The 25128-nt window shown below is 40.1% G+C and overlaps 1 protein-coding gene across 1 annotated transcript in view; it reads left to right on the top strand.

Moving 5' to 3' along the window:
- Positions 1–25128, top strand: part of PCNX2 (pecanex 2) — a 254759-nt gene that overhangs the window by 167668 nt on the left and 61963 nt on the right. The window contains exons 22-23 of the mRNA XM_058669358.1: positions 4587–4696; positions 9376–9504. Of these exons, the coding sequence (XP_058525341.1) occupies positions 4587–4696; positions 9376–9504 (239 nt within the window). The remainder of the gene's footprint in view (positions 1–4586; positions 4697–9375; positions 9505–25128) is intronic.

The following is a 25128-nucleotide window of genomic DNA, read 5'->3' as shown; positions in this document are numbered from 1 at the left end:
TAGAGGGCCTAGACCAGGTAGGTTTTAACTTTACGGGGCAAAGAACTGTGAAATTATAAGCAAGCATCCCCAGAATTAGATGTCTACTTGTCCTAAAGTGTATCTCAGGACAACCTGCTATATTGCACTTGCCTTTTGTCAGGCACTATTCGAAGTCTTTTAGCAAGATGAAGTGCTCTAATCCTCAAATGACATGGTGAGAAGTTACTATTACCAGCTCTGTGTCACACATGATGACATGTATGAATAGATGTGAAACTGGTATTCAGATCTGAACAGATATACTCAAGTCCATGTTCTTTTTAAAAATACTTAAAATAAGCTATTTGAAAGAGAGACAGCAAGACGGAGATCCTCCTTTCACTGGTTCATTCCCTAAATGCCCACAAAAGTTGTAACTGAGGGTGACTGAAGCCAGGAGACTGACATTGAATCTGGGTCTCCCATGTGTGTGGCAGGAACCCAAGTACTTGAAGCATCCTTCACCTGTTGCCTTTTAGGGGGCTGTTAACAGGCAACTGAGATCAAAAGCGGAAGCAAGAACACAGACACATTCTGATCCCGGATGCTGACTTCTCAAGAGGCTGCATGAAGTGTGCTCCCCAAGCCCAGGCCCTTATGCCTTGTGCTGTGTGACCTCTGACTAGCGTACAACACATCTTTGTCTAAGTATTCCATGGCTATGCTATGGAGGAATCATAAATAAAGAACAGACCTTCAGGAGATCTGGCCTCTTCAGTGATTGAAAATGGCAGAGGCTATTTTTTTATTAACTTTATTTATTTATTTATTTATTTTGATGCAATATAGTTGGCACTAGGATCTCCCTTCCCTCTCCCCCAAATTCCCTCCCCTCTGCTCTGTTCTCCCTTTCAGCTTCACAGTGTGTGTCTTCCATGAATTTTCCCAAGTCCATCATACTGCCACTGGAGTGTCTCCCAACCATGTAGGAGGAGACTGTCAGTCATTTTGTTGTGGGTTCATTCTTGTATCCTGGGGCTCTAATGTAGGTACAGTAAGGATTAGATCTTCATTGTTTATGGGCAGTACCAATAACAGTGATAAAGGGAACATTGACCATCTCAGGTGATTATAAACAATCAGCCAGCAGAGGCTATTTTTAACCTGCATGCTGAAAATCTGTTACAAAATATGTATTTTATTCTTCACAATATTCATGATAACACACACACATGCAAATTCAAACAAGGTATGGAAAGACACAAGAAAATAATGAAGGTATCTGGGGCCTTGGCTACAATTAGAGCATGAGCATGCTTGTGTTTGGAATCCTTAGATGTCTGATTGTTAGCTTTGCTTATGTGTAAACACAAGTTGCTGTGATAAGCAAAAATAATTGTAATAGATTCATTTAATCATAATGCAGCAAAGTTGAACTTGTTAGAGTTTTAAACTTGCAGATGAGGCTTTCCCCGGGGCAGCCTGTCTGACTGTAGTTGCTGTGCCTGACCTACTTATCAGCATTTTCAGAGGGTGGCTTAGAAGCCTCCCAGGATATAGTAATACACTAGAAACCCAACAGGAGTAACATTCCATAACCCGTGATTCATCTTCAGGGCCTTTGGGGACCATGCATCACATAAGGTAGTCTTTGTTCATGCTTGCAGTTTTCACCTACACCAGAGTTGCAAGATTAATTTTTTTAACAAGGGGTTTAATGAGAAAGTCTCAAAATCAGAGATATTTTATCTGATAGAGAATGGTTGGACATCAGTGAGCATGCATGCTTACCTCGACTTAGGAAGTTTGCTTTAACTGTAGACCAGAAATTATGTGTTTCAATGTTGTGTGTAATTTAAAAGGTCTTTCTGTGGTTGAGTTCATGCTGGGGATGAAAGAAACAAATATTGGGCTTGAAAAGAAATTATATCTTTTCAAAGAAGTGACTCAAGAGTCTGTGTTAGATCGATTGATCTTTCTCCTTGTCACCTGGTGGCTGGACAAAACTTAAGTGGTAGAAAGAACACTCTCTTTGAAAGATGGCTTCCAGGTGACCTAACATAGAAAGTGTTATAATCTTTATTTTGGGCTATGGAATCCCATCTGAAATGGATAATGGCAGCTGAAATCAAACCTAGGATTGAAACTGAAGTTGCCATTCTGAAAGAACTTGAAAACTGGAGCCCAGTGCAATGGCTCAGTAGCTAAATCCTCGCCTTGCATTTGCTGGGATTCCATATGAGCAACAGTTCATGTCCCAGCTGCTCCACTTCCCATCCAGCTCCCTGCTTGTGACATGGAAAAGCAGTAGAGGATGGCTCAAAACCTTTGGACCCCGCACCCATGTGGGAGACCTGGAAGAGGCTCCAGGCTCCTGACTTTGGATCAGCTCAGCATTGACCACTGGAGCTTCTTGGGGGGTGAACTGGCAGATGGAAGATCTTTCTTTCTGTCTCCTTCTCTGTAAATCTGCCTTTCCAATAAAAATAAATAAATCTTTTCTTTTTCAAAGAAGAAGTTTTAAACCAGTTGAGATCTGCCCCCACATTGATAAAAATGAGAGTCAAGAAAGTGAAGTTTCAGCAAAATTTAAATATCTATTTTTGTTTCCCAGTTTTCATGTTCCATTATAGTAGTTCACACCCTATCTCATGAAGCTTTTCTTCTGTTTTTCCTCCTTCTTTTTCATCCATCCCTTCATTCTCCCCAGCTTCCCTCTTTGCTTCGTTGTTTCCTTCTCACTCTCTTTCTTCCTAGCACTCCTACCCATCTCTTCTCTCTACCTGTAACTCTTCAGTTTATACCCAAAAGACACGGTTAGGTCTCTGATTAGTATCCCTAGTATACAAATTAAAGCTCTATCACGCCTATACATAACCAAGATGCCTGTGACTTCCTAATGATTTTGTCTGCTTACTGTGCCTCTGGGAGTTCTTTTATCCCTCGTTCACCTTCTATGATTTCTTCAAAAATCTCTTAATTGTAAGCTTTTCTTCAAAACTAGGACGTTGGTGAGAATCAAGGGAGACAAGAAAAATGTGGGAAGATTTGGAGAGAATTCCAATTAGCCTCCTTATGCCTCATTACATTTTCATGTACCAAGTCAAGCTCACTTCATCTTTTGATTCCAAAACTACCAGGCTGACTTTTCACTGTAGGGCTAGTAGACTCCATTCCTGAACTTTGCTTTCCTAAACCTATTTCCCAATCCAAGCCCTCTTCTCCTGATGGCTTTATGACATTCTGTATAACAGCTATTAAATCCAATAGCAGTTCTGTTTTTTCCTTCTCTTCTGACATCCGTGGCTTTGTTAACTGTGTTTTATTATTTCAACCTGGGAGCAAACATACCACACCACTAAAGTTTCCATATGTATGACTAATTTATGTGGATTTGGGGGCTAGGAGAAGGTGGAATCCTGGTAGGATACTAATTGCTTCTAGAAATAGCAGCAGTGTAAATTTGCTTGAGATTCATCTTCCATTCCCACCAAAAGCAGAAGTATGTGGACAAGACAACCACTTTCTCCATCCTTCCCTGCATATTTATAATCTGGATCTTTAGACAAAACCACTGAACACAGCCAGCCCCTTATGTTCCTTCTGATTTGGTCCATGGAAGATTTCTTCTCTACTCTGAATTCGCTTTTTTCTTATGTTGGCTTTTCTAGCCAAAGCAGCAGCTTCCCCATCATATCCTGGCTTGAAGTTCAACAGTATTGAGCTGAAGAGATGAAATGAAATCAATACAGAAAAAGCTCAACAATGTCAATAATGGGGTTGTTTTTGCACAAATCTTCCTACAGAGGTGAATATTGTTTCTACCGAGTGCCATGTGGATGTATTATATATATATAGATAGGTGTATATATATGCCATCATTTGCAGATGATAAGACAGCATCACCTTAAAAATTAGCCTGCAGGCCCAGTGCAATGGCCTAGTGGCTAAATCCTTGCCTTGCATGAGCCAGGATCCCATATGGGCACCGTTTTGTGTCCCAGCTGCTCCACTTCCCATTCAGCTCCCTGCTTGTTGCCTGGGAAAGCAGTAGAGGATGACCCAAACCCTTGGGACTCTGCACGTACCTGGGAGACCTGGAAGAAGCTCCTGGCTCCTGACTTCAGATTGGCTCAGCTCTTGCCATTGTGATGTGAACCAGCAAATGGAAAATCTTTCTGTCTTTCGTCTCTCTGTAAATCTGCCTTTCCAATAAAAATAAAAAGTCTTTTTAAAAAAAATTGCCTGCTATGAACTAATTGAATTTTGAGTCCTGCCTGAATTCGCCTTGGAGAGGAGATTCACTGCCAGAATTTCTCCACCCTGTGTATGAAGCAGGAAATTTTGCTGTAAATATAGTTCTAGGAAAAACTGAGATATGCTGTACTCTTTAGGCCAAAATGCTGACTCTATTGAGATTAACCATGCAAGATTTCTTCTATCAGCCTGTTGCTGTTTTACAGTATCGTCAAAAGGTCACAGTGTTAATAGGACAAAGCAAGGTAAGAATAACAGGGAAGATGTCTGTTTCACTGCCCCTTTCTAACTGTGACCTAAGTCCTACCTCGATGCAGCTGCCATTGTTGTTGGCCTCTCTAATCAGTTCCTTTTTCTTTTGCTTTCAGCTCGGAGACCTGCTTCACAAGCTACAGTTCATCATGACATACGTGGCTCCTTGGCAGATGGCATGGGGTTCTTCATTCCACGTGTTTGCTCAGCTCTTTGCAATCCCTCATATCCTTTCTGCTTCTGATATACACATGTTATGGATTCCAGCTTTGCACTAAACTCTGGCAGGAAAAAGATTTTGAAATTTTTAAGATTATACATTAATGGGGACATGAGGAGGCACTTTGGATTTCCTTTGGACCACTTAGCTATTTATTAGCACATATTCAAGAGTTACTTTCACTCTTTCTTATCCTTCCATTCCCCATAGCCAAATCTATGTTAAGATATCCTGTCTTTACAAAGGTACATTGCTATGTAATGATAGGATTAACTTTTGCAAAATAATATGAGTCTGTTTGCCATTTTGAGCATTGTAGATAGAGCTACAATATATAATATTTGTATTATACTGATTATACCATATGAAGCAGTTACATATATGCTTCATTAATATTTATGAATTCAGAATTGAACACTATTGGAATTATACAGATATTTTTGAAGATTGAACAAATAAATTATGATTTTGTTTTAACTAAGAAGTCATTAGCCAATAACACTCAATTTCCTTGTATGTTTTTTAGTATCAAAGCAGCACTAATTTCAACATGCTTCTAAACAAATTTGAGATGCCCCTCCTAAATATTACTTTGAGACTGATAATAAAATCTCATGTTTTGCACATGTCGAAAGGAATTGATGAATGAAACTCTTGAGAACTATCTGAACTCAAAAGAGTCTATTCTGGACTCTTGCCTAAAATTTGCCCTCATTGCTTCCATAGCACACTGAATTTATACTCTCTAAACCTGTTTCCCAAGATGTGGCTCAGGAACCACTTGTGCTTGAATCCCTGCAGGATCTTAGAAAGTAGATTCCTGGACCCAGGTCACACTGTTTACATCACACCTCAGAGGGTAAGATCTGGAACCTATACATGTTTATGTCCATTGAACTTTGTGTCAATTCTAAACTTGGGCAATTCAGTTTTGGTGCTATTAGCTAGTTTTAACAAGACTACTTCGGCTTTCTTTCCTAGAAAATCTCCATAAGACTCGATAAGACAATTCATAAGAAGCACCTGAAACCTAGCCTTTGTGTACAAGGATGGAAACATACTGGAGATACTCCTTAAATGACAATATATTATACATTTTATACATTTGTGCACATTTTTAAAAAATTCCCCTCCAGACTTATTTGTTTAAAAAATGTTTTTAAGCATAACAGAAATTGTCCTCAAAATGCACATTGTTTTGTGTTCCTATTCTTTTACCTTCATCGAAATTTCTAAAGTGTGTCAGGATTATTTGGAAGAACAAGCTAAGGGGAGAAAATCTGTTTGCAAAGGCATGAACTTGTGTGTGCCTCTCTTCCCCTTGAACTGTGGTCATTTTCTGTAATGCCAGTCATTTTTGTTTCTCTAAACAGAGTGCTTTAAAATATTGAGAGGTGAAACATCAAGGTGATTTTTACTTCTGATGTGTGCGTAAAGTTTCCTGTGTAGAACTTAAAGCATATGCGTTAAGTGAAGATTATCACATTAATGCAAATTTACAGTTGAGGAGCTACACTAAGAAATTAAATGCTGAAGTTATCATTCCCGATGTTATCATAACATTGGGCATACTTCTTTCTTGTAGCACTTTTCCTTGATGTTTGTACCTTGATTTGTAAGTTCAGTTATAACTGATTACTCCTTGTAGCTCCAAATGAAGATTGTTTTGGGAGCCATAACTTTCAATTGCCAGCTTCTGTCTGTGTGTTGAGGATTCACACAAGTGCATAAAACCTGGCACTTAATATCTTCCCCAGACTAAAAGAAGCATTAGGAACTATCTCAGCTTACACATATTATATCTTACACGTATGTAGTTTGATGATATATAGACTCATTCTCTTGAAAAAGAAACTGAAATACTTGTCGTATAGATTTTATGAGTCATTTGCTTCTTCCGTTTTAGATCAATCTCCATACTTTGTTCCTAAAGTACCCTGTTGATGACACCTGCTTCCTCTCCGGAGATTCAGATTGCCCTCCATGGCCTTTACCACCTCCGTCTCACCTCAGCCATCTCCCCATCACTGCTTAGTGGTTAAGGTGGTATGTGCCACTGAGAGCCCAATAGCATCTTCTTTAGAATATAATAAGATAAGCAGTTGAAAAAAAATGGGATATATCAGCTATCCAAAGCTGTCAGGTTCCTAAATGTCAGCCTTAGAAGCCTTAATTGTTTTATCACTCAATTAAGAAGCTATGGATTCCATCTCAGCATTAAGAAGGGACTAATTTGCCCAATTTTTGGAACTGAATTAGCTTGTAGGCCAGCAGGGCACTGTTTGGTAAATTGCTTTTTCCAGTGCTAGCATGTTTTCTCCCTTGATAACCTGTGTTAGCTTCAGAGATTGTAATCTTCAGGGAAAGATGAGAATGCTCACCCTTTTAATATGCATAGAGACCATGCAAGATTATTGTCTTCTCTTAATTAGAGATGGTGTCAGGTTATCCGCACTAAACTCATAGAGAGAGAAGGAAGGCTACTTTCTACTTGTTACATCTTTCTGAGCTTCTAATGATTTTATCTTAAATTGGCACTGTTGTTTTATTTCAACTGTGTTTTAAGAGGAGCTGCTAACCTATTCGCCGTTTCAGAAAGAAATACGGGAGGGCTCTGCATGCCTGAGATGCCTAGGAGCCCCTCTCCCTTCACAGCTCTCCTCGGAACAGTCACCATCTCCTGTTTGTCCAGATCCAGCTGCATTTCTTAATTGATCCTCCCCCAGTCAAATATTCCCTGAGGCTGTCTGTTCAGTGCTGTGTCTCTCTCACCTGTTAGACTTCTGTGTGTTCTTACCACACTGAACTTTACTTAGACGTTTAGCTCTGTCTCCTCACTTCTTAATTTCTGTATATTTATTTCTGACATTTTAAAATGTACAACATAATCTTTGGGGATGTGTTAGAATTCATGAAAAGGGCAATGCCCTATAGCAGCACCACCCCGCCCAGCCCTGGCTTCATTTGCCTTTGTGCTAGGTTGGCTGCAAGCCCCACACTAGGGGTTACTTACCTCTCCTTTCCTTCTGAATATTAACCCTCACCTCTAACCTGACTTTGCCCTCTGATATTTTTTTGAATAACTTTAGTCAGTGACATCTCCCTGCCACTCCCTTTTCCTCCAGTGACAACAGACTCAGGAATGCTACATCTATATCACGCATCAGTTTTCTCTCAGGCAGAAAGCTGAATAAAAAAAAAAAACTAAATATTTCTGCCACAAGACAGGTATTTTCAGCTTTCAGTAGCATATTGTTCTCTACTTTTCCATCTGCATCCAGGTCAGGATAAAAGGAATTGGATTTAAATTACAACACAATAGAGATTGCTTTGGTACCTAAACAATTCCACAATGGAATGGACTATTAATAGACTCTATACTAGTTCATGCCTGAAGGTGTTTGAAAGTAATAAAAGGTAGGTAAAGAAAAGAGACACCCCTACTGTTGATGCAAAAATCTGATGTTAACTCTGGGGAAAGGTATGAAAACTTACCTGTGGACAGCAAGATGCTCAGTTGCCTGTATAGTTTACATATTAATCAGGACAAACAAGAACTCCTGCCCTGCCCCACCTTTACCACAGGACTGTAGGTGCTGCCATGAAACTCGGTCACAGCACTCTGAAGACATCTGCTGACATGCCCTGCTTGTTAAGATAGATGGAGTCTCCCTGTCTGAACCAAGCGTTTCCTCCTTACTCTGTGCCCAAACTTTCTGAAACCCAGCTATGGAAAGAGACCTCCATTTGTGCAGCAGTGAGAGAGCACAGCTGTCATCTTCTCCTGGTAGGCTAAATCAGCCTTGCAGGCCATCAGACTAGACCTGTGGTAGAGGGATAGAGAGATCCAAGTCCTCAATCTGGTGTACTGGTAAGTCCTGGGCAGTCTGGACCTTGTTCCTCCATCCCCAAGCCCTACGATAACCCTGAACTACAGGGCTATGAATATTGAATAGGCTGTTCAGAGAACTGCTGCTTCTCCATCCCTTCTTCCCCTGGACCCCCAACCCAGTTTCCAGAGATTAGGCTTAAAATACAAGCTGCAGCAGTATCAAGTTTAATATTAAGTGATCATATTTCTGATCAGAGGATGTGTATTCATGTCAGTAACTGCCAGTGTCATCCAAGAATGTTAAAGAGGTGACTTGGCTCACAGGGGCTCTTGTGTTTGCAGTTCGAGCTTGTAAGTCAGACATCAATTGAGCCACTGGTGTTCAAAGTGTAATACATATGCATACACACTATAATTTTTGAATAGTGGGAAAAGAGTCTTTGAGAAACAGAAATGCCAGCTATCAGACAATACTGTTTGTTTATTCTTACAGTATAATTTACTTTTAATAATTTGTAAAACTCCTGAGTTCTTTAGTAAATGTACCGCAGTGTGTTCTGTTCAGCTGATGACATCCTGAGACAAAGAAATTGCTCTTTTCCATCCTCAGATATTAAATCTTTTCCATGAATCAGACTGAGACCATAGGGATTTTTTTTATGGGAATCATTCGGCTTACATGGTGAAATGAGACTTAGCAGGGTGCTGCTCAAAGTTTTATATTTCCAAATCTGTGCGTACAAAGATGGTCTGTCCTCTCTTTGGTGGGAAAACAGCTTTGGTGAAAATTAAGCAAAATCTAAAATAGTATTGAAAAATTGTGTCTTTTTTGCCTTAACTCGACTTTCTCAGACTCTGCCATGCTTTTCTTTCAGGCGATTGCCACATCAATCTTTTCTACTCCACTGAGCCCATTTCTTGGGAGTGTCATTTTCATCACATCGTATGTCAGGCCAGTGAAATTCTGGGAGAAAAATTACAAGTAAGATCTGAAAAATCTATGCTAGCATTCATTGCTCAAATTTGCATTTTTTGAGGGCCCCTTATCCTCCCTCTGTTAAAAGGTCTGCAGCTTCAGCCTTCATCCTGATGTGGGGTGGGCATGTCTCCCTTGATTGACTTTGTCAGCTCCTTGACACCACCACTGGGGGCAGCGATGTTCTGGGGCTCTGGGAGTAATGTAACTGAAGATGAGCTATCTGATATAATCCAGGTTTCACCAGCTGTGAAGGAAAAGTAAGCTCTGACTGCCAGATTATACCAGTTGACCTAGGAAAGGTTATTGAACAAGCTGTTCTGGGTGGTGGGCCCAACCCTGGTTGGCACACTGCCTTTCTCTCCTGACATACAGTCGCATACAACCCATAGGTCTGCACAAACACTCTTTAACTTATGGAGATGATTTATTTACTTGTTTCTGATTCACTCCCCAGTGGCTGCAACAGCTTGGGCTATCCTGGGCCAAAGTCATGAGCCAGGAACTTTTTCCACTTTCCCCATGTGGGGGCAGAGGCCCAGGCACTTAGGCCATCTTCTGCTACTTTTCCAAACACATTAATAGGGAACTGGATTGAAAGTGGAGCAACTAAGCTCAGCACAAAGCTTATTTGACTAATCCTTCCCCTTCAAGCGCCGGAATCCCGTATGTGTGCCAGTTTATGTTCTGGCTGCTCCATTTACCATCCAGCTCCCTGTTTGTGGCCTAGGAGGACAGAAGAGGATGGCCCAAAGCCTTGGGACCCTCCGCAAATATGGGAGATGCAGAAGAAGCTTCTGGCTTCAGATTGACTCAGCTCTGGCCACTTGGGGAGTGAAGCAGTGGATGGAAGATCTTTTTCTTTGTATTGCCTTCTCTCCATAAATCTGACCTGCCTTTTCAATGGAAATAAACAAGTCCTTAAAAAAAATTAAAAAGTGGAGCAACTGGAACATGGACCATGCTCATGCTGGATACCAGCATCACAGTTAGTGGCTTAACTTGCTACTCCCCAATACTAGCTCCTTAGCTCCTTGAGCGAGGCTTTACCCAGGAGGAAATCAGTCTGTGTCAGGCTGTGTCTCTAGACTCTTCCTTGACAGCAAGAAGGTACTGGTCTCTGCTTAATCCTTGGCTCTTCCCGAGGAGGTGATGGTACATGGACTTTGTGGTTGGTCAGACATGCAGTGTAATCCCAGTTCATAAGCCTGTCTTGGTGCTGGGGAAATTATTTACTAGGTGAGTCTCAATTAGCTCCTCTGGAAGATGGGATGACTAAGTTCTTACAAGTTAGAAAAGAACGAGTAAGACTTGGTTCCCTGTCATAAATGTGAAGATCCTTCCCATGCATCTTTCTGTTCTTCGCAGTACAATTCTGTCCTCTCATCCAACTGTATCTACACAGTTTTGTGCATCTTTGCAACTTGGCTGAAGTTTTTTCTGAAGTTGCTGAGCACAGTTATGTCAGCACCTTCATGAGTCACATATCACCACACCCACAGCAGCAGCAAGACTGCAAGCATTACAATCAACCGAGTGAGAAGATTGAACAAGCCCCAACTGCTAACTGAAGTCCTATGGAATGAACATTAACACAGAACCTCAGATGCAAGGCCCTATTACAGGTCATCTTTTAATAAGGCAAAGAGTGAGGACATATCATGGGATGGCCTATAATGTTCACTTTTAATACTGGCCAATTCAGGAAAGATGTTTTAATTACATGTATTCGAAGTTACTGGCTCAGAGCCACCCTACATACCTTCCAATCACATATATTTGAGTGATGCAGTAAAAGGATTTGAGATAATGTGGATTTAAAAGCTGCATATTTCCTGTCTTCTTCTGTTGGAATGAATGGGCTCCAACTCCAGCACTCCCTAAAAACTAGGAAAGCTGAAGCTTCTCCCTCCTCCCACTGGCTACAGTGATTCAAAGCCAGGTTCTGCCCTCCTGCTGTAGGAAACTTGTACTCACTGCAACCATCCATCAACCTGAATCAGTCACAAAATCTTGCTCCTGGTGACCTTGAAGAGTCAGCAGCATCAGACAGCTGGAGAGCAGGTGGGCATGGCTGACTCCATCCTGCAGCCCCATCTCCTGCTTCGCTACTCTGCACTTTGCAAATACTTTCGCTGCTCAGCAAAATAGAATAGGACCCCCAGTAAAATTATGCATCGTAGTATATTTTGCTGTTTAAGAAATCCCATGCACTGGAGTTCCTCAAAAGTGTCTTCCTTCTGGCAGATAACTGCATAATAGCTCTTCACCGCACCTCAAGTGTCAAAGCTCACCCTTGAGTATGCGTGTGAGAGCCTCCTCAGCTGTCAGCAAAACAGCAGGGTAAGGTCACATTCATCATTTAGTTTTTCACTTAGTAACATCCATTCAGACACAAACGTGGAACTCCAGTTAACAAAATGCAAATCAGAAAAGGGAGTGAGAAGGGAAAAGAAAGCAGACAGGTGAACTGACTAAAGTCCTAGTCCTGCTTCAACAATAGAGCTAGCTTTGGCTCTGGAGGAATGTCAAGGCATGCCAGGCATCTCTGCTAGTTTTTCAGGCTACTTAGATCCCCAGACTTAAGGAAATCAAGGTTGAGCTTTGTGCTGTCACACTCTGAAAGTAAAATATATGGAGGGAGAATCCTTGGGATAAAGATCATCCCTTGCTTTTTTTTTAAATTTCTTTTTGTTATCATTTTATGACACATTTCCATAGATCGTGGGACTTCCCTTATCCCCTCCCCCCTTACTAAGTTCCCCTATATCATTACTATAGTATAGTTCTTCATACATAGTCATATGTCCATCATTGCAGGCATGGACAGTGGTAGAGAGTCCAGCATCCTATTGTCAAGATACAGTAAACAGTTTCATTGAGTGTCCATCTTTGCCTCAAAGTAGAGATGCATACTGTGTTGTATCCTCACATCTCGATATGACAGTCTCCATTACACAGTTACTATACATCCCCTTAAATGAAAAGCCGCAATCGAAAATCAACAACAGGATGGAAAGTAGAAATTTACAATGCCATGAAGTAAAATAACATGCTGCTAGATATGATAGTCTCCATTACTCAGTAACTGTACATCCTCTTAAATGAGAAGCCACACAACAAAATCAACAACAGGGGAAAAAAAGAAATTAACAACACCATCAAGTTAAATAACATGCTACTGAATGACTAATGTGTCACTAAAGAAATGTAAAAAAAAATCAAGAATTTTCTTGAAGAAAATGCTGCTACTGAATGATCTTTGAGTCATTGAAAAATTTAATCAGAAGAAAGTGTTTTGAAGAAATGAAACTAATAAAAAAATCAAAAGTCCATGAGATATAGTTTCTTTGTTGGTGAAATGTGTCTCCTGATATCCCTTGTTTTTATCAGGAGTCTTTTGACTTCAAGAAGATAGCTCAACATGATCTATGCAAACTAAAGAGTTCATTGGCTCATGAAGCTGGAAAGTTGATTAGATCTACCTTGGACTTGGAAGAAAAAATGATGTCATCAGGAATCATCTTTGTGTCCCCTGGCCCTTCTTCCCCTGAGCTTGTGTCCTTAGGCCAGTGCTCACCTAGTGGGGACAAGGGGGCTTCCCGTGGAAGTGGACTTGCATCTCACCAGGCCAAATCCATTGGGGAGGAAGAGAGTCTCCTCACCTGAAGGTCTCTCACTCCAAAGTCTGAGACTCACAATGCTCAGACTTAAGTAATAGCTCTCTAGCAGTTATGTCTCACACCTTGTCTTTCTATTGCTTTGGCCCTGTGGACCATAGTCTCACTTAGTTGGCTGCATCATTGCTGTGGCCAACATAAACCTTTCCAGAATGAGACGAAATATGAGGCAGGCACTGCATTGTAAGTTCACAGACTCAGCCTCCATGTACCCAGCCACTTGGCTGAGGTTGACTGATAAACTCTTGAGCTCATTTTTTGGTTCTTCAGTCTGACTCAACACCTCTGTTTTATTATATGTAACTAAGACTTTGTCATGCTGCGTTTTCCTTCCATTTCCTTTGGAAAGTTCAGGACATGGTCCATATTCCCTCTTGGGCTGTTGTGTATCAACCCTGTGCCTCACCATCTCCCCAGATATGGTTTTGTGCTAGCTAAGTCATATTCATTCCTAAACAGATGTCTTTCATCAACATACTATGTAATTATTAGCAACTCAGGCTTCTACAACAAACTCTTAAGTATTGGCTTATAGACAACAGATGTCTGCTTTTTTGCAGTCCTAGAAGCAAGACATGTGGGATTAAGGTGTGAGAGTGTTGGGGTTCTTGTGAGGCTCCTCTCCAGCTTAGGGACTGCTGACTTCTGTCTTCTTGCAGTGCTATCTGCAGTTCTCTCCTGTAGGCACTAAGATTGTTCATAAAGCCTCTACCCTCATTGACCAGTCATCTTCCAAAGGCCCCACACTTCATCCCATCCCTTGGCCCATGTGGATTTCAGTTTATGGACTAGTGGAAAGGGAAGGCGGACACATAACATTCAATCCCTGGCACTCCTCAAAGTAGCTCTGTTGCATTTTCACGTAACTCGCAAACTCACTCCTCTATACACATCTGGGCAACCCTGAGTGCCCTCTAAGGAAATGGGTTCCCAAATACTTACCATTAGTCTCTAGGTAAAGTGGGAACATTTGTGATCCCTTTTCCAAAAAAACTGATTTGATATTCTAGAAAATTAATATGATGGCTTCAAATAAGAATTTCTCAGATCACTCATTTCAAATAACCCCTTGTGTTCAGGTCTGGGACTTTATTCAGGATTCCAAATTGCCACTCATTGGCGAGGTCCCTTAGACTCTATTGCTATTCTCATACCTCTCAGATTAAGACCTGGAGCACCCAGACCTCAGCATGAGGAAGCATGAGGAACAGGGCAAGCCTAAGTTGTTAGCTGCCAACAGGAACCTTAAGAGGGCCACTCTGCACTTTTTAGGCGCGAGCCTCCTGTGGTCCCACAGAAGCAGTGGCAGGTATCATGGCTCAGCCTACTGATTATATGGATGGCCTGGAGTGGGGTTGCATTGGATTTGGCCCCGTTGGTTCTGACCTGAGAACCATGAGGTTCAGAACCAAAACCTACACCACCAGCTTTCCTCCAATGGGAGGGTTCTGCAGAATGCTTCATTGGGAAACTAAAAGAGGTACTTTCCAGAGATAGTGACCTCAAGACCATTGGGCAGTCTACCTTCCCTTCCAAACAGGCCCATTCGAGCACACATGGCCTCCCTTTCATGGCTCTTATAGGGAAACACTTGAATCCACATTGTGTGTGTGTGTGTGTACGTGATAGAGAGAGATTTGAGGGGGCGTTCAGGACCTGGAAGAACGGTCCAGACCTAGGCTGTTATTCTGCCTCAGCTGCTCATTTGTTCTTGGGCAACTTACTTAACATCCCCAAATTTCCTTTTTCTGATCTCTCAAATAAGAAATATGAAACTCTACTTGCAGCAGAGATGTGAAGATTAGAAGGAATATGTTAGGGAGGATAATCAGGTACTCAATAAATACAAAGGATGAGGATTGCTGTTGTGATAGCTAAGAGGCTGCTTTGCTCTTCTTACCTTTGTTATTAGTGATAACAATAGATCTAGGGCCCATCCTTAAATAGCCTCAGGATAATGGGAAACGGAGCTTCATGTCCTATATCTCAGGAATAACTAAAGCCAGAGCATCAAACAAATAAAAGTGTTGAATCCTTTGCCAAGGTATACCCAGACCCTTTGTAACATATCTGAATACATTATGGGATGATTTTACCGTAGACTAACCTATGCAAATCTCTTCCTTCCATAACTTTAAAGAGAGGGAAAATTTTTATTATCGGGCAACATTGTGATATTAGCCCATAGTATATACTCAGCTTCCTGTTTGGTATGTAATAACTACAACAAAGTCACCTTTTAAGCTTCTCAGTGCTTTGCACAAAGATCTTACACAAATCATTCTTTTTTTTTTTTTTGTATTCATGTTTAAATATTTATTCATTTGAACTCCAGCGTTACAGAGTTACAGTGTTGATTGATGCTTTATTCAGTTATACAGATTAGTGAAACCTGTGTACTTAGTTTATCTTTTGTAAGCAACTGATTTTATTTTTTTTTCTTTTTTTTTTCTTTAATATTCATTTATTCATTAATTACATTGTATTACATGACACAATTTCATAGGTACTGGGATTCCCCCCCTTCACCCCAAACCCTTCCCCCATCATGAATTCCTTCACCTTGATGCATAACCACAGCTCAAGTTCCGTTGAAATTCCCTCATTAAAAGTTTACACCATACAGAGTCCAGCATCCCACTTGTCCAGTTCAAGTTCAACGGCCTCTTAGTGAGGCCCTCTCAGGTTTGTAGGCAGAGCCAGCAGAGCGTCACCACAAACCATTCTTAAAAGATCCAGTTGGGTAGAGAACAAAGAATTCCATTTTGAAGACGTCAAAACAGAAAATGTGAAGTTGAGAGCTTCTCTCTTTGATGTCCCTAGTCAGCATTCCTGGCAATGTCCTTCTTGTGACCATAAACAACTCCTGAATGAGGACCCAGACTGGTTACTGAGGAGGAACACGGTTTAATTGACCTTTGCAAACCAGAATACGGAGTTAAGCCCAAAAATAGGAGAGTTGACAGAGCAAGTGTAGGTATTTTTTCTTTTCAGTAAACCACACGCGTAAGATTAGAATGACAGGGTAGGCTTTTTTGTGCAACAATTATAATCCTGCATAGGACACTCACATGCAATATCAGAGTGCATGGGTTCCAGACCTGACTGTGTTCCCTATTCCATCTTGCTGCTACTGCGCGCCTTCAGAGTCAGCTGGTGATAGCTCAGGTCATTAGGACCCTGCAACCCATGTGGGAGACTCAGCTGGAGTCCTGAGCTGTAGTTCCAGTTCAATATTTGGGGAGTGAACTCATAGATTGGAGCATTTCTCTCCCTCTCTCCTTTCAAATAAGTAAAAAGTAAATAAATATTTTATTAAAAAGATGGGGGCAGTGAGGGCTTGTCAAAAGTTTAGTACAATAATTGAGAAACTTTAGATTTTCATGGCATAGGCAGAGAGCAGAACATCTGGCCCATAGAAGTAATAGGGCTGTCTACTGTGAGCTCATTAGGTGATGTGTGCAGCAAATAGTGAAGCAGGGGCTGAGATAGGAGGGCTAGGAACAAGCCAATAAATACCTGAACAGAGTGAGTGGGATGCTCAAGGTCTTGACAGTTTTGCAAAGTGAACAGATAAGACTCTTAAGCCTGAAAAGGCTGGCATATGAGAGGAGGGTTATCTTCTACCTCGTCTGTGAACTGGGTTGCTTCAGCATCAGCAGTTTGTGCAGTTCTCCAGATGTGGCCGCAAGGACAGATGCAGCAATAAAGATCCAATAGCTGAGCACAAAACTGGCAAAGGCTGCTCAGGGAGACACAGATCCGCTCCCCGGGAGTGACAAGAAGGTGTGTGATTGCTTTCTGTGGAGAGGACAGAAGGCAGGAGGTATCCTCACTTGTAAATTTCAAACCCAAGAAGGAGCTGGAAATTAACATAAGATTCATGAGCACTGGCCAAAACTAGCTGAAGTATTTCAATCATACAGTTTCTTTGTTGGATAAACCACAAAAGAGATTCCAATAATCTGTGGAGAAGGTTGTGGTGCTCAAACATATTTGGGTCTCTTGACAGGTACTGAAATAAAAAGAGTACATAAAAGGAAAACTAATATTTATGGGCCAAGAACTCTGAATGATTCAAATTAAAACACCTTCCTTGAGATTGGTTAATACCCAAAGTGAATGATTCTGGCCACCTGTGGTGGTTTTCCATTCTCTTCATTTTATAGGTAACCACTGTGAGTACAGGGAAACTGCCCCTGGGCTCTGTGTTAACATTGTTCCATAGGCTTTCAGTACCAGATGGGGCTTTTTTTAATCTTCCTAAGCAGAGTGTATTTCCAAGCCTGGCTTCAGTGTGTCTCGGTACATTGTAGTCTGAACTCATTAGTGGACTATAGGAAGACAATATTATTTTTCTTCTCCCTTTGAAAATGTTGTGTTATCAACCCCTCTCCACTGGGCTTAATGCATTTTTTTGTGTACACAGTGCTGTGTTTGGCATTCTCTGAAATCCAATTCTACAAACTCTCCATGATTTTTTAAATGGAAAATGACCAGTACTTTAACAGTAATTACAAATTCAAAGGAAAGTTTACCTGATAAATACAGGAATGGTTTAATGTATTATATTGCTTTTCTGTTTCATAATGGCTTAGTATGGTTTTAAAAAATTGTTATTCAGAAGTTACATAGTTGAGGATTATGATCCTGTAATGAGAGAAGACTTTGCAAGGGAGATATACTTTTTTCTTTGTTTATTTTTAGTTTATGTAAAATGCGTAGATTTCTTATTTTTCACTATACAGATTAAAAAGCATAGGGGAATCTCACTCCCCATCTCCATATCCCCCTCTTATTATTTATTCCCAAGTATTACAATAGCATACCCATTCATTTCATAGTTACAAGCTTAGCTTTTTGATACATAGATGTATCAAGAGATGAGAAGTAGAAAAATAGGAAGAAAATAAAGTAATGTAACATAAAAGTATGATTAAAAGTGAAAATGGAAATTCTACTATTGCCCAAGAGTAAAGGCACGTGCTACAAAGAGCAGATAATTCCCAGTGTGTTAATCTCCCTTATCAGGTTTATGCTTTTTGTGCTCTGTGTATTAGTTGTTGCAGATCATAGAGAACATGATGTTTGCCTTCTTGGGACTGGCTTATTTCAAAGCATAAGAGGAAGTTATGTTAACGTTTGAAGGAAGAGAGGTGAAAATGCTGTTAGTGGATCTTAAGAGAAAACTGTTCAGGTAGAAAGCTGGACTTAAAAACAAAAAAGCCTAATTGTAAGAACCTTCGAAATGATCAAACACTCATTGTCTAGTTAAAGTTTTCCTTGAGAAGTGAGAGGCTGCTAGGGCAGCTTTCTGAGGGTGCTTTTCATCACTGTAGAAGAACTTTGCTGGGGGACAAACTGGGCAGGGTGAAACATGACTGTGAGAAACAAAAGAACTAATTTTCTAGGAGCTGCTGACCCTGTGCTCCAGGAGCCAAAATTCAGCAAGACATATTTCAGTATCTCAAAAAAAAAAAAAAAAAAACCCACATTGTTCCTGTTGTCTATTCCCAGGTATACTGACTATTTTGCAGTCTGCCACTCTTGGTTTCCTTGGGTAACTGGCCTAAGATGAAAGACATTGATTTGCTTACTTTTGCAAGTGGCAGTTAGAGCTATGGCTCTGGTTTTCAATTTCCTACGAAAAGTGCTATGTGATACACAGGGTTTGATCCACTGAGAAAACCAAAGATCAGAAAAATGAAATGATTCTGTCTTTTGTATCCCTCTGTAAATCATGCTTACAAATCAGGTCTGATTACTTGAAGCTGCGGTCTTAATCTGGGGACCTCTGAGTATAATTGTATGATTTTTCCAGGCCAAACTGTTTTGTAGGGTACAACCTCATAAAATGTGTAAATATGAAATCTCAAACTTACGTAAAATAAATTTCTTCATTTGCAATTTTAATCATAGGTTGAATGATGGGTTGAAGTACTAAAGATTGTAGAGTATGGAGTGTACTTTGAATTTCATTTTTTGTTTTAAGGTTTTTTTTGTTTGACAGGCATATTTTTACAAGAGAAAGAGACAAAGAAAGAGGTCTTCAATTCACTGGTTCACTGCCCCAAATGGCTGCAATAGCCAGAGCTGAGTCAATCTGAAGCCAGGAGTCACTAGGTTCCCTCTGGGTCCTCCACATGGGTGCAAGGTGTCAAGGATTTGGGCCATCCTCTGCTGCCTTCCCAGGTCATAATAAGGGAGCTGGATCAGAAGTGGAGTAGCCTGCACCTGAACCAGTGCTCACATGGGATGCCAGCACTGTATGTCACCACACCACCCCATAGACTTAGTTTTATAACACATTTGAGGGTATGATGTGGGCACAGTTCCTTGTTAAGCTTTTTGAAATAAGGAAATAGGCAGGGAGAAGTTAAGTTTATCTCAGCTAGAAACATTGTTGTGATTTTATTAAATACCATATCCCTTGGCGACACAGCACATCCAGAGGATGTGTCTTCCCAAATGGTTATTTCTCGTGAGACAAGTGGCTGTGAAACTGAGTGAGCAGTTTACTCAGCAGGGCCGAGTGTGTCTCTGCACAAATTATAGCAGCACCATTACGAAAGATTATTGAGCTTTTATCCATGTGGGAATTACGTCTCAAGAGCCTGGTTGCTCTCAATCCAAACTCTGTATATCACACGTAACTAATGGATTAAAAAAGAATAAAAGAAGAGTTGGCTTTCATCCCCTTGAGAAGTCACACTTACATGGCCAAAGAAAATACTCAAATAGATGACACTGGCCCTTTTTTTTTTTAACATATAAGAGGTCTATAACACCCAGAAGTCATAGCTTTAGATCAGGCTGTTTAAACCTGAAGGAGAATGTGGCATCACCCTGAGAATTTCATTCTCGTGAGCCAGATTTGACCCTTTGCTGCTTTATTTATTCATGTCCCCACTTGGCTCTCAGCTCAAACACATGAAGGTTGGGGTTTTTCTAATAGCCGTTTTTATTAGTTGCATTTACAGAAGCAGAAGAACCACTTTTCACACTCTAAATATTTATGACTTTCCGCTGAGTAGTTGAACTTCATATCCTGCCTTTAAAATGTTGAGTACTGTGGATGCTTCTGACCGAAATAGGCAAGCACTTGTAATTTGAGGGGCAAACAAGTGAGGATGCAAGATATAAATTACACGTGGTTGTTTGTATCTTCTAAATTTGATCTATTAGATGGGGTTTTTTAGCTAATTCTATATTCATATGCAGTTGGCAGAAATAATACAAAGAAACCCCATCCCATGTGCCTCTACCAGTTTTCACCAATGGTAACATCTTGCAGCACTCTCACAACCTAGATGGTTTTCTGCATTATTAACAGTTGACTGCTTTGAGTAAGGGGTATCTTTGCCTCTTGCAAGACTCTCCCACCTTAGTCCTTGAAGTTGATGAAAGAACATTTGAAATAGGGAATTTTCAGTCACTACAAGGGTTCTCCTCTTTCCTCCTTTACAGACGCAGAATTCTTTGTTGTTCCCACTCCCTGCCTACTGACAGCTAGTAATCTGTTCTGCATATCTATAATTTTGTCATTGTGTTATATGCATAGAATCATAAAGTAAATAACCTCTTGGAGTTGTCCATTTCACTCAGCCTTATTTAGTGATAACTCACCCAGGTTGTTGTTTTTTTTTGTATCAATAGATTGTTTTTATTATGTTTGCTGAGTAGCTGCTTGGCGTGGATGTATGTATTTTTCCGAGATCAGACGAAATCTGGCACGTTCAGGGTGGTATGGCCGTAGACAGGATGTATGTATTTTTAGTGACTCATCCATTGAAGGACATCTGGGTTTTCTGTTTGGATTGCTATAGTTTAAATAGCATGTAAATTCCAACCTCATGTAGTTATTTAATCTCCAAGGTCATGAATTGGTGACACTGAGGATTGAAACTTAACCCAGTTATGCTGAATAGGAGGTAAACCTAGTGCAAGATCCTTAGGTAAATGGGAGTGTTCCCTGAAAAGATGATTCTTCAAGAGGATTGGTTGTAAAAGCTAATTCAACCCAGTTATTCTGTCTGGTTTATCACATGATCCTTCCTCTGTATGATATGAGGTTCCACCGGCCACCTCATTCATCAGATGCCAGACATGTGGGGCTGCCCAGTCTTGGACAGTGACTCTCTGAAACCATGAGTAAATACAAACTTCTTTGCCTTCATAATTAGCCTGTATGAGGTGATACGTTGTAGTATGAAAAACTCACTAATACAGGAAATTGAGATGAAGGTGTGGGACCATAACTATTAACTATACTTGGAGATGTGGTGGAGTCTTTGGAACTGATTTACCAGAAACAATGTTGAAGAGCAGATTAGAGAAAGCCTAGAATGCATAAGTGGGGTATTGTGGGTAATTTTGGGAGGGCTTTGAAGGCCAGAATGCTGACCAGAATGTGGGCACAATGGCCATGCTTGTAAGGTTGCAGATGGAGATGAGGATTCTATTGGAATTTGTACCAAAAATTCCATTTTATCAATATCTTGTCCTAAAACTTTGTGGAAGGCGAAGGTAGTAAAACATTGAATCTGCACTATGGGTGCTGTTGATTGCTGTTAGTTTTACAGTGAATATGAGGTTCAAAAAGCAGCAGAGCAGGAAGATCTATTCTTCAGAAAATAATTTTGCAGTGTGGCCAGAGAAGGAAGGAAGAAAAATGTATTTGGGATATAATGCTTTGGAAACATTGCTTACTGAAAAGATTAGCACAGGAAGCAATGAGTTAGTGGAGAAAACAGTGAAAAACTTTTTTTTACACTGCAGCAAGTCATTACAAGAAAAGAAAACTGCACACCAAATCCTTTTATTAATATAGATGCAAAACTCTTTAAAACACAGCAGCAAACTGATTTTAGCAGCCTTCCTCTCTTTTTTCCATAACTTTATGAGTGTTTTTTAAATTGTATTTTTATTTGTCAAGCAGTATGCTTTTTAGTGTGTTCTTTAGTGACTTCTCTACTTACTGTTTATCAGAATCTATTTGTGTTGTAATTTTACTGAGGTGTAGAAGTCTTCCCTTCCCTTCATGTTTCCTTACTATCCCCTTTTATTTTTATTGTTCAAGGTTTATTTATTTTTGTCTTTGAAAGGCAGAGTTAAAGAAATAGACAGGGAAAGGGAAAGATGGATCTTGCACGTGCTGGTTCATTCCCTAAATGGCTGCCATGAATCTGTTTTCTCTGTTTTGTCCAGTTTGTGGACACCCTCTGTTGTACTGTTTCAGTGAATGATAATGTCCTCTCTCCCCTTCATACTGCTGGTAAGGTCTTCCATTGAAGTATTTATTTTGGAGATTGTGTTTTGTACTAATAAAATATTTTATTTCTGTCTTTGCTAAGACTTTTACTTATCTTGGTAAGACTTTTTCCATTATTTTCAGTGATCTTATTTGCTAATTGAAGAATTTTGGTAATCACTAGTGTAACATTTTTGCCAAATAGTTCTATAATTTTTATGATCTTGTGAATAGCACTAGTTTTCTTCTTCATTCTTTTAAAATCTTCCTGTTTCTTATTATGACAAGTAATTTTCTATCAAAATATGGACATGTTTGAGTAACATGAAATTGGGTGGTATCTAAACACAAGAGAAAGACATTCGTCATGAGCAAGAACCAGCAAACAAAATGAGTAACAGGTGGATACCCTTCCAAACTAAAGATGCATAGACAAATATACTGCACAGATATTTAGAATGAAGAATCATACCAGAAGAAATAACACAAGGACAGGATGTAAGAAAGAAATGACAACCTGGAGCAAGCAGCTTGTAAGACAAATACATATAATTGTTTAAATGTATAAAATAGCAGATCAGAAAAATAGCTTGTTCAAGTCAGCAATGTAAGAAAAGCAATCTAAGAAAATTTCCCAGAGAAATACATCCACATGGGAAAAATTCCAGAGAAGTTAAAAGACATCATAGAAAGATTTTGGGGCTGGCACAGAGAAGGTTAGTTTTCCACCTGTGGCAAAGGCATCCCATATGGGTGCCAGTTTAGATCCCGACTGCTCTACTTCTGGGTATTTACTTCATTACTGATTTCTTTGTTTAATAGCTACAGTTTTTCCCACTTATCTCCTGTTTTTATCTGGAGTATAACATACTTTTATAGGAAGTTACCTAGTTTATTTAGATGTTCAAGTTTGTCGGCACAAAGTGTTCATAGTATTTTCTTAAGATTTTTGAGACTATGGCCCAGCGCATTAGCCTAGTGGCTAAAATCCTCACCTTACACGCACAAGGATCCCATATGGGTGCTCGCTCTAATCCCAGCAGTCCCGCTTCCCATCCAGCTCCCTGCTCGTGGCCTGGGAAAGCAGCCGAGGATGGCCAAAAGCCTTGGAACCTTGCACCCGCATGGGAGACCTGGAAGAGGCTCATGGCCCCTGGCTTCAGATTGGCTCTGGCCATTGCGGTTGCTTAGGGAGTGAATCAGCGGACCAAAGGTCTTCTGAAGATCTTCCTCTCTGTCCCTCCTCCTCTCTGTATATCTGACTTTCCAATAAAAATTTTAAAAAATCAAAAAAAAAATTTTTAAAGGATTTTGAGCCTATAAAATGTTATAAACAAGCCAGAATGTGAAGTGTTTAAAAAATCAAAGAAGCAACGAAGTGAGAAAATTTGAGGACAAAATGATTGAATAAATCAATATGGCACCAAATAAAAAGTCACATCTTAAACACAATGATCTGGGAAAGCAAACAGTAGAGAAATGAGTGAAAGTATCAAGCAAATGCAGGCAAACTGAAAGTTGTGATTGTTGTTTAATATTAAAGCAAGACTAATGTGGGCCACAGCCATTGGAATGAAGAACATTCTGTTAATGCTAAACGCTAAAATTCACAATTATGATCTAATCCGTAGATATCAATGCATTAAACGACATAGGAAATTTCACAAAGAAAAAATTGATAAAAATCATAAACATAGTAGTGGTGTTAAATATAATTCACTTTTGCTAGTTTAGGATCAAAGGATAAGGATATGGAAAAGCTAATAGTATAATCACTAATGCACCTCTAGTGCATGTTACAGAACATACATCCATGTATTCATCTACAAATATACACAAGCGCACTTATACAGCAAGTTGAATACACCTTTGCAGGAGCCAATGGAATATGGAAATATTGAAAAGCACTGATTAAAAATATGGCAATTAAGGGCCCAGCGATGTAGCCTAGCAGCTGAAGTTCTCGCCTTGCATGCGCCGGGAGCCCATGTGGGCACTGGTTCTAATCCCATTGGCCCGCTTCCCATCCAACTCCCTGTTCATGGCCTGGGAAAGCAGTCGAGGATCGCCCAAAGACTTGGGACCCTGCACGTGTGTGGGAGATCCAGAAGAGGCTCTTGGCTCCTGGCTTTGGATTGGCTCAGCTCCGGCCGTTGCGGCTGCTTAGTAGTGAATCAACAGATAGAAGATCTTTCTCTCTGTCTCTCCTCCTATCTGTATATCTGACTTTCTAACAAAAAAATGTATATATGGCAATTAAAAAGAACCCACCTCTTCCTCCCCCATTATACATCTCTAGGAACTGCAACAGTAGTTAAATCTCAAACAATGACAAATATTTATGACCAACTTTCCCTACTAAGAACAGCTGAAGAGAACTGGACAAAATATACATATTAAAAATTTTTTCTTGAAAACTTAAAGTAGTTGATTTCTCAAAATCTTAACGATATTTAAGAATTCAGAACAAAATCCAGGCAAAGACAAACACCTCAAACCTGGGGGGATAAAAGTTGTTGATTTCTTAAAACTTTATGAAACTGTGTCACATAATACAATGTAATTAATGAATAAAAAAAATTAATTGGTTATGTCTTGAACAATAAAATATCAAAAATGAAGACAAATGAATTAAGGAAAAAAAAACTTTAATGATATTGAGGAATTCAGAACAAAATCCAGGCAAAGACAAACATCCAA

The sequence above is a fragment of the Ochotona princeps genome, chromosome 10 (genome assembly GCF_030435755.1).
Source record: "Ochotona princeps isolate mOchPri1 chromosome 10, mOchPri1.hap1, whole genome shotgun sequence".
NCBI classification, from domain to species: domain Eukaryota; kingdom Metazoa; phylum Chordata; class Mammalia; order Lagomorpha; family Ochotonidae; genus Ochotona; species Ochotona princeps.
This window is presented reverse-complemented; position numbering and strand designations above follow the sequence as displayed.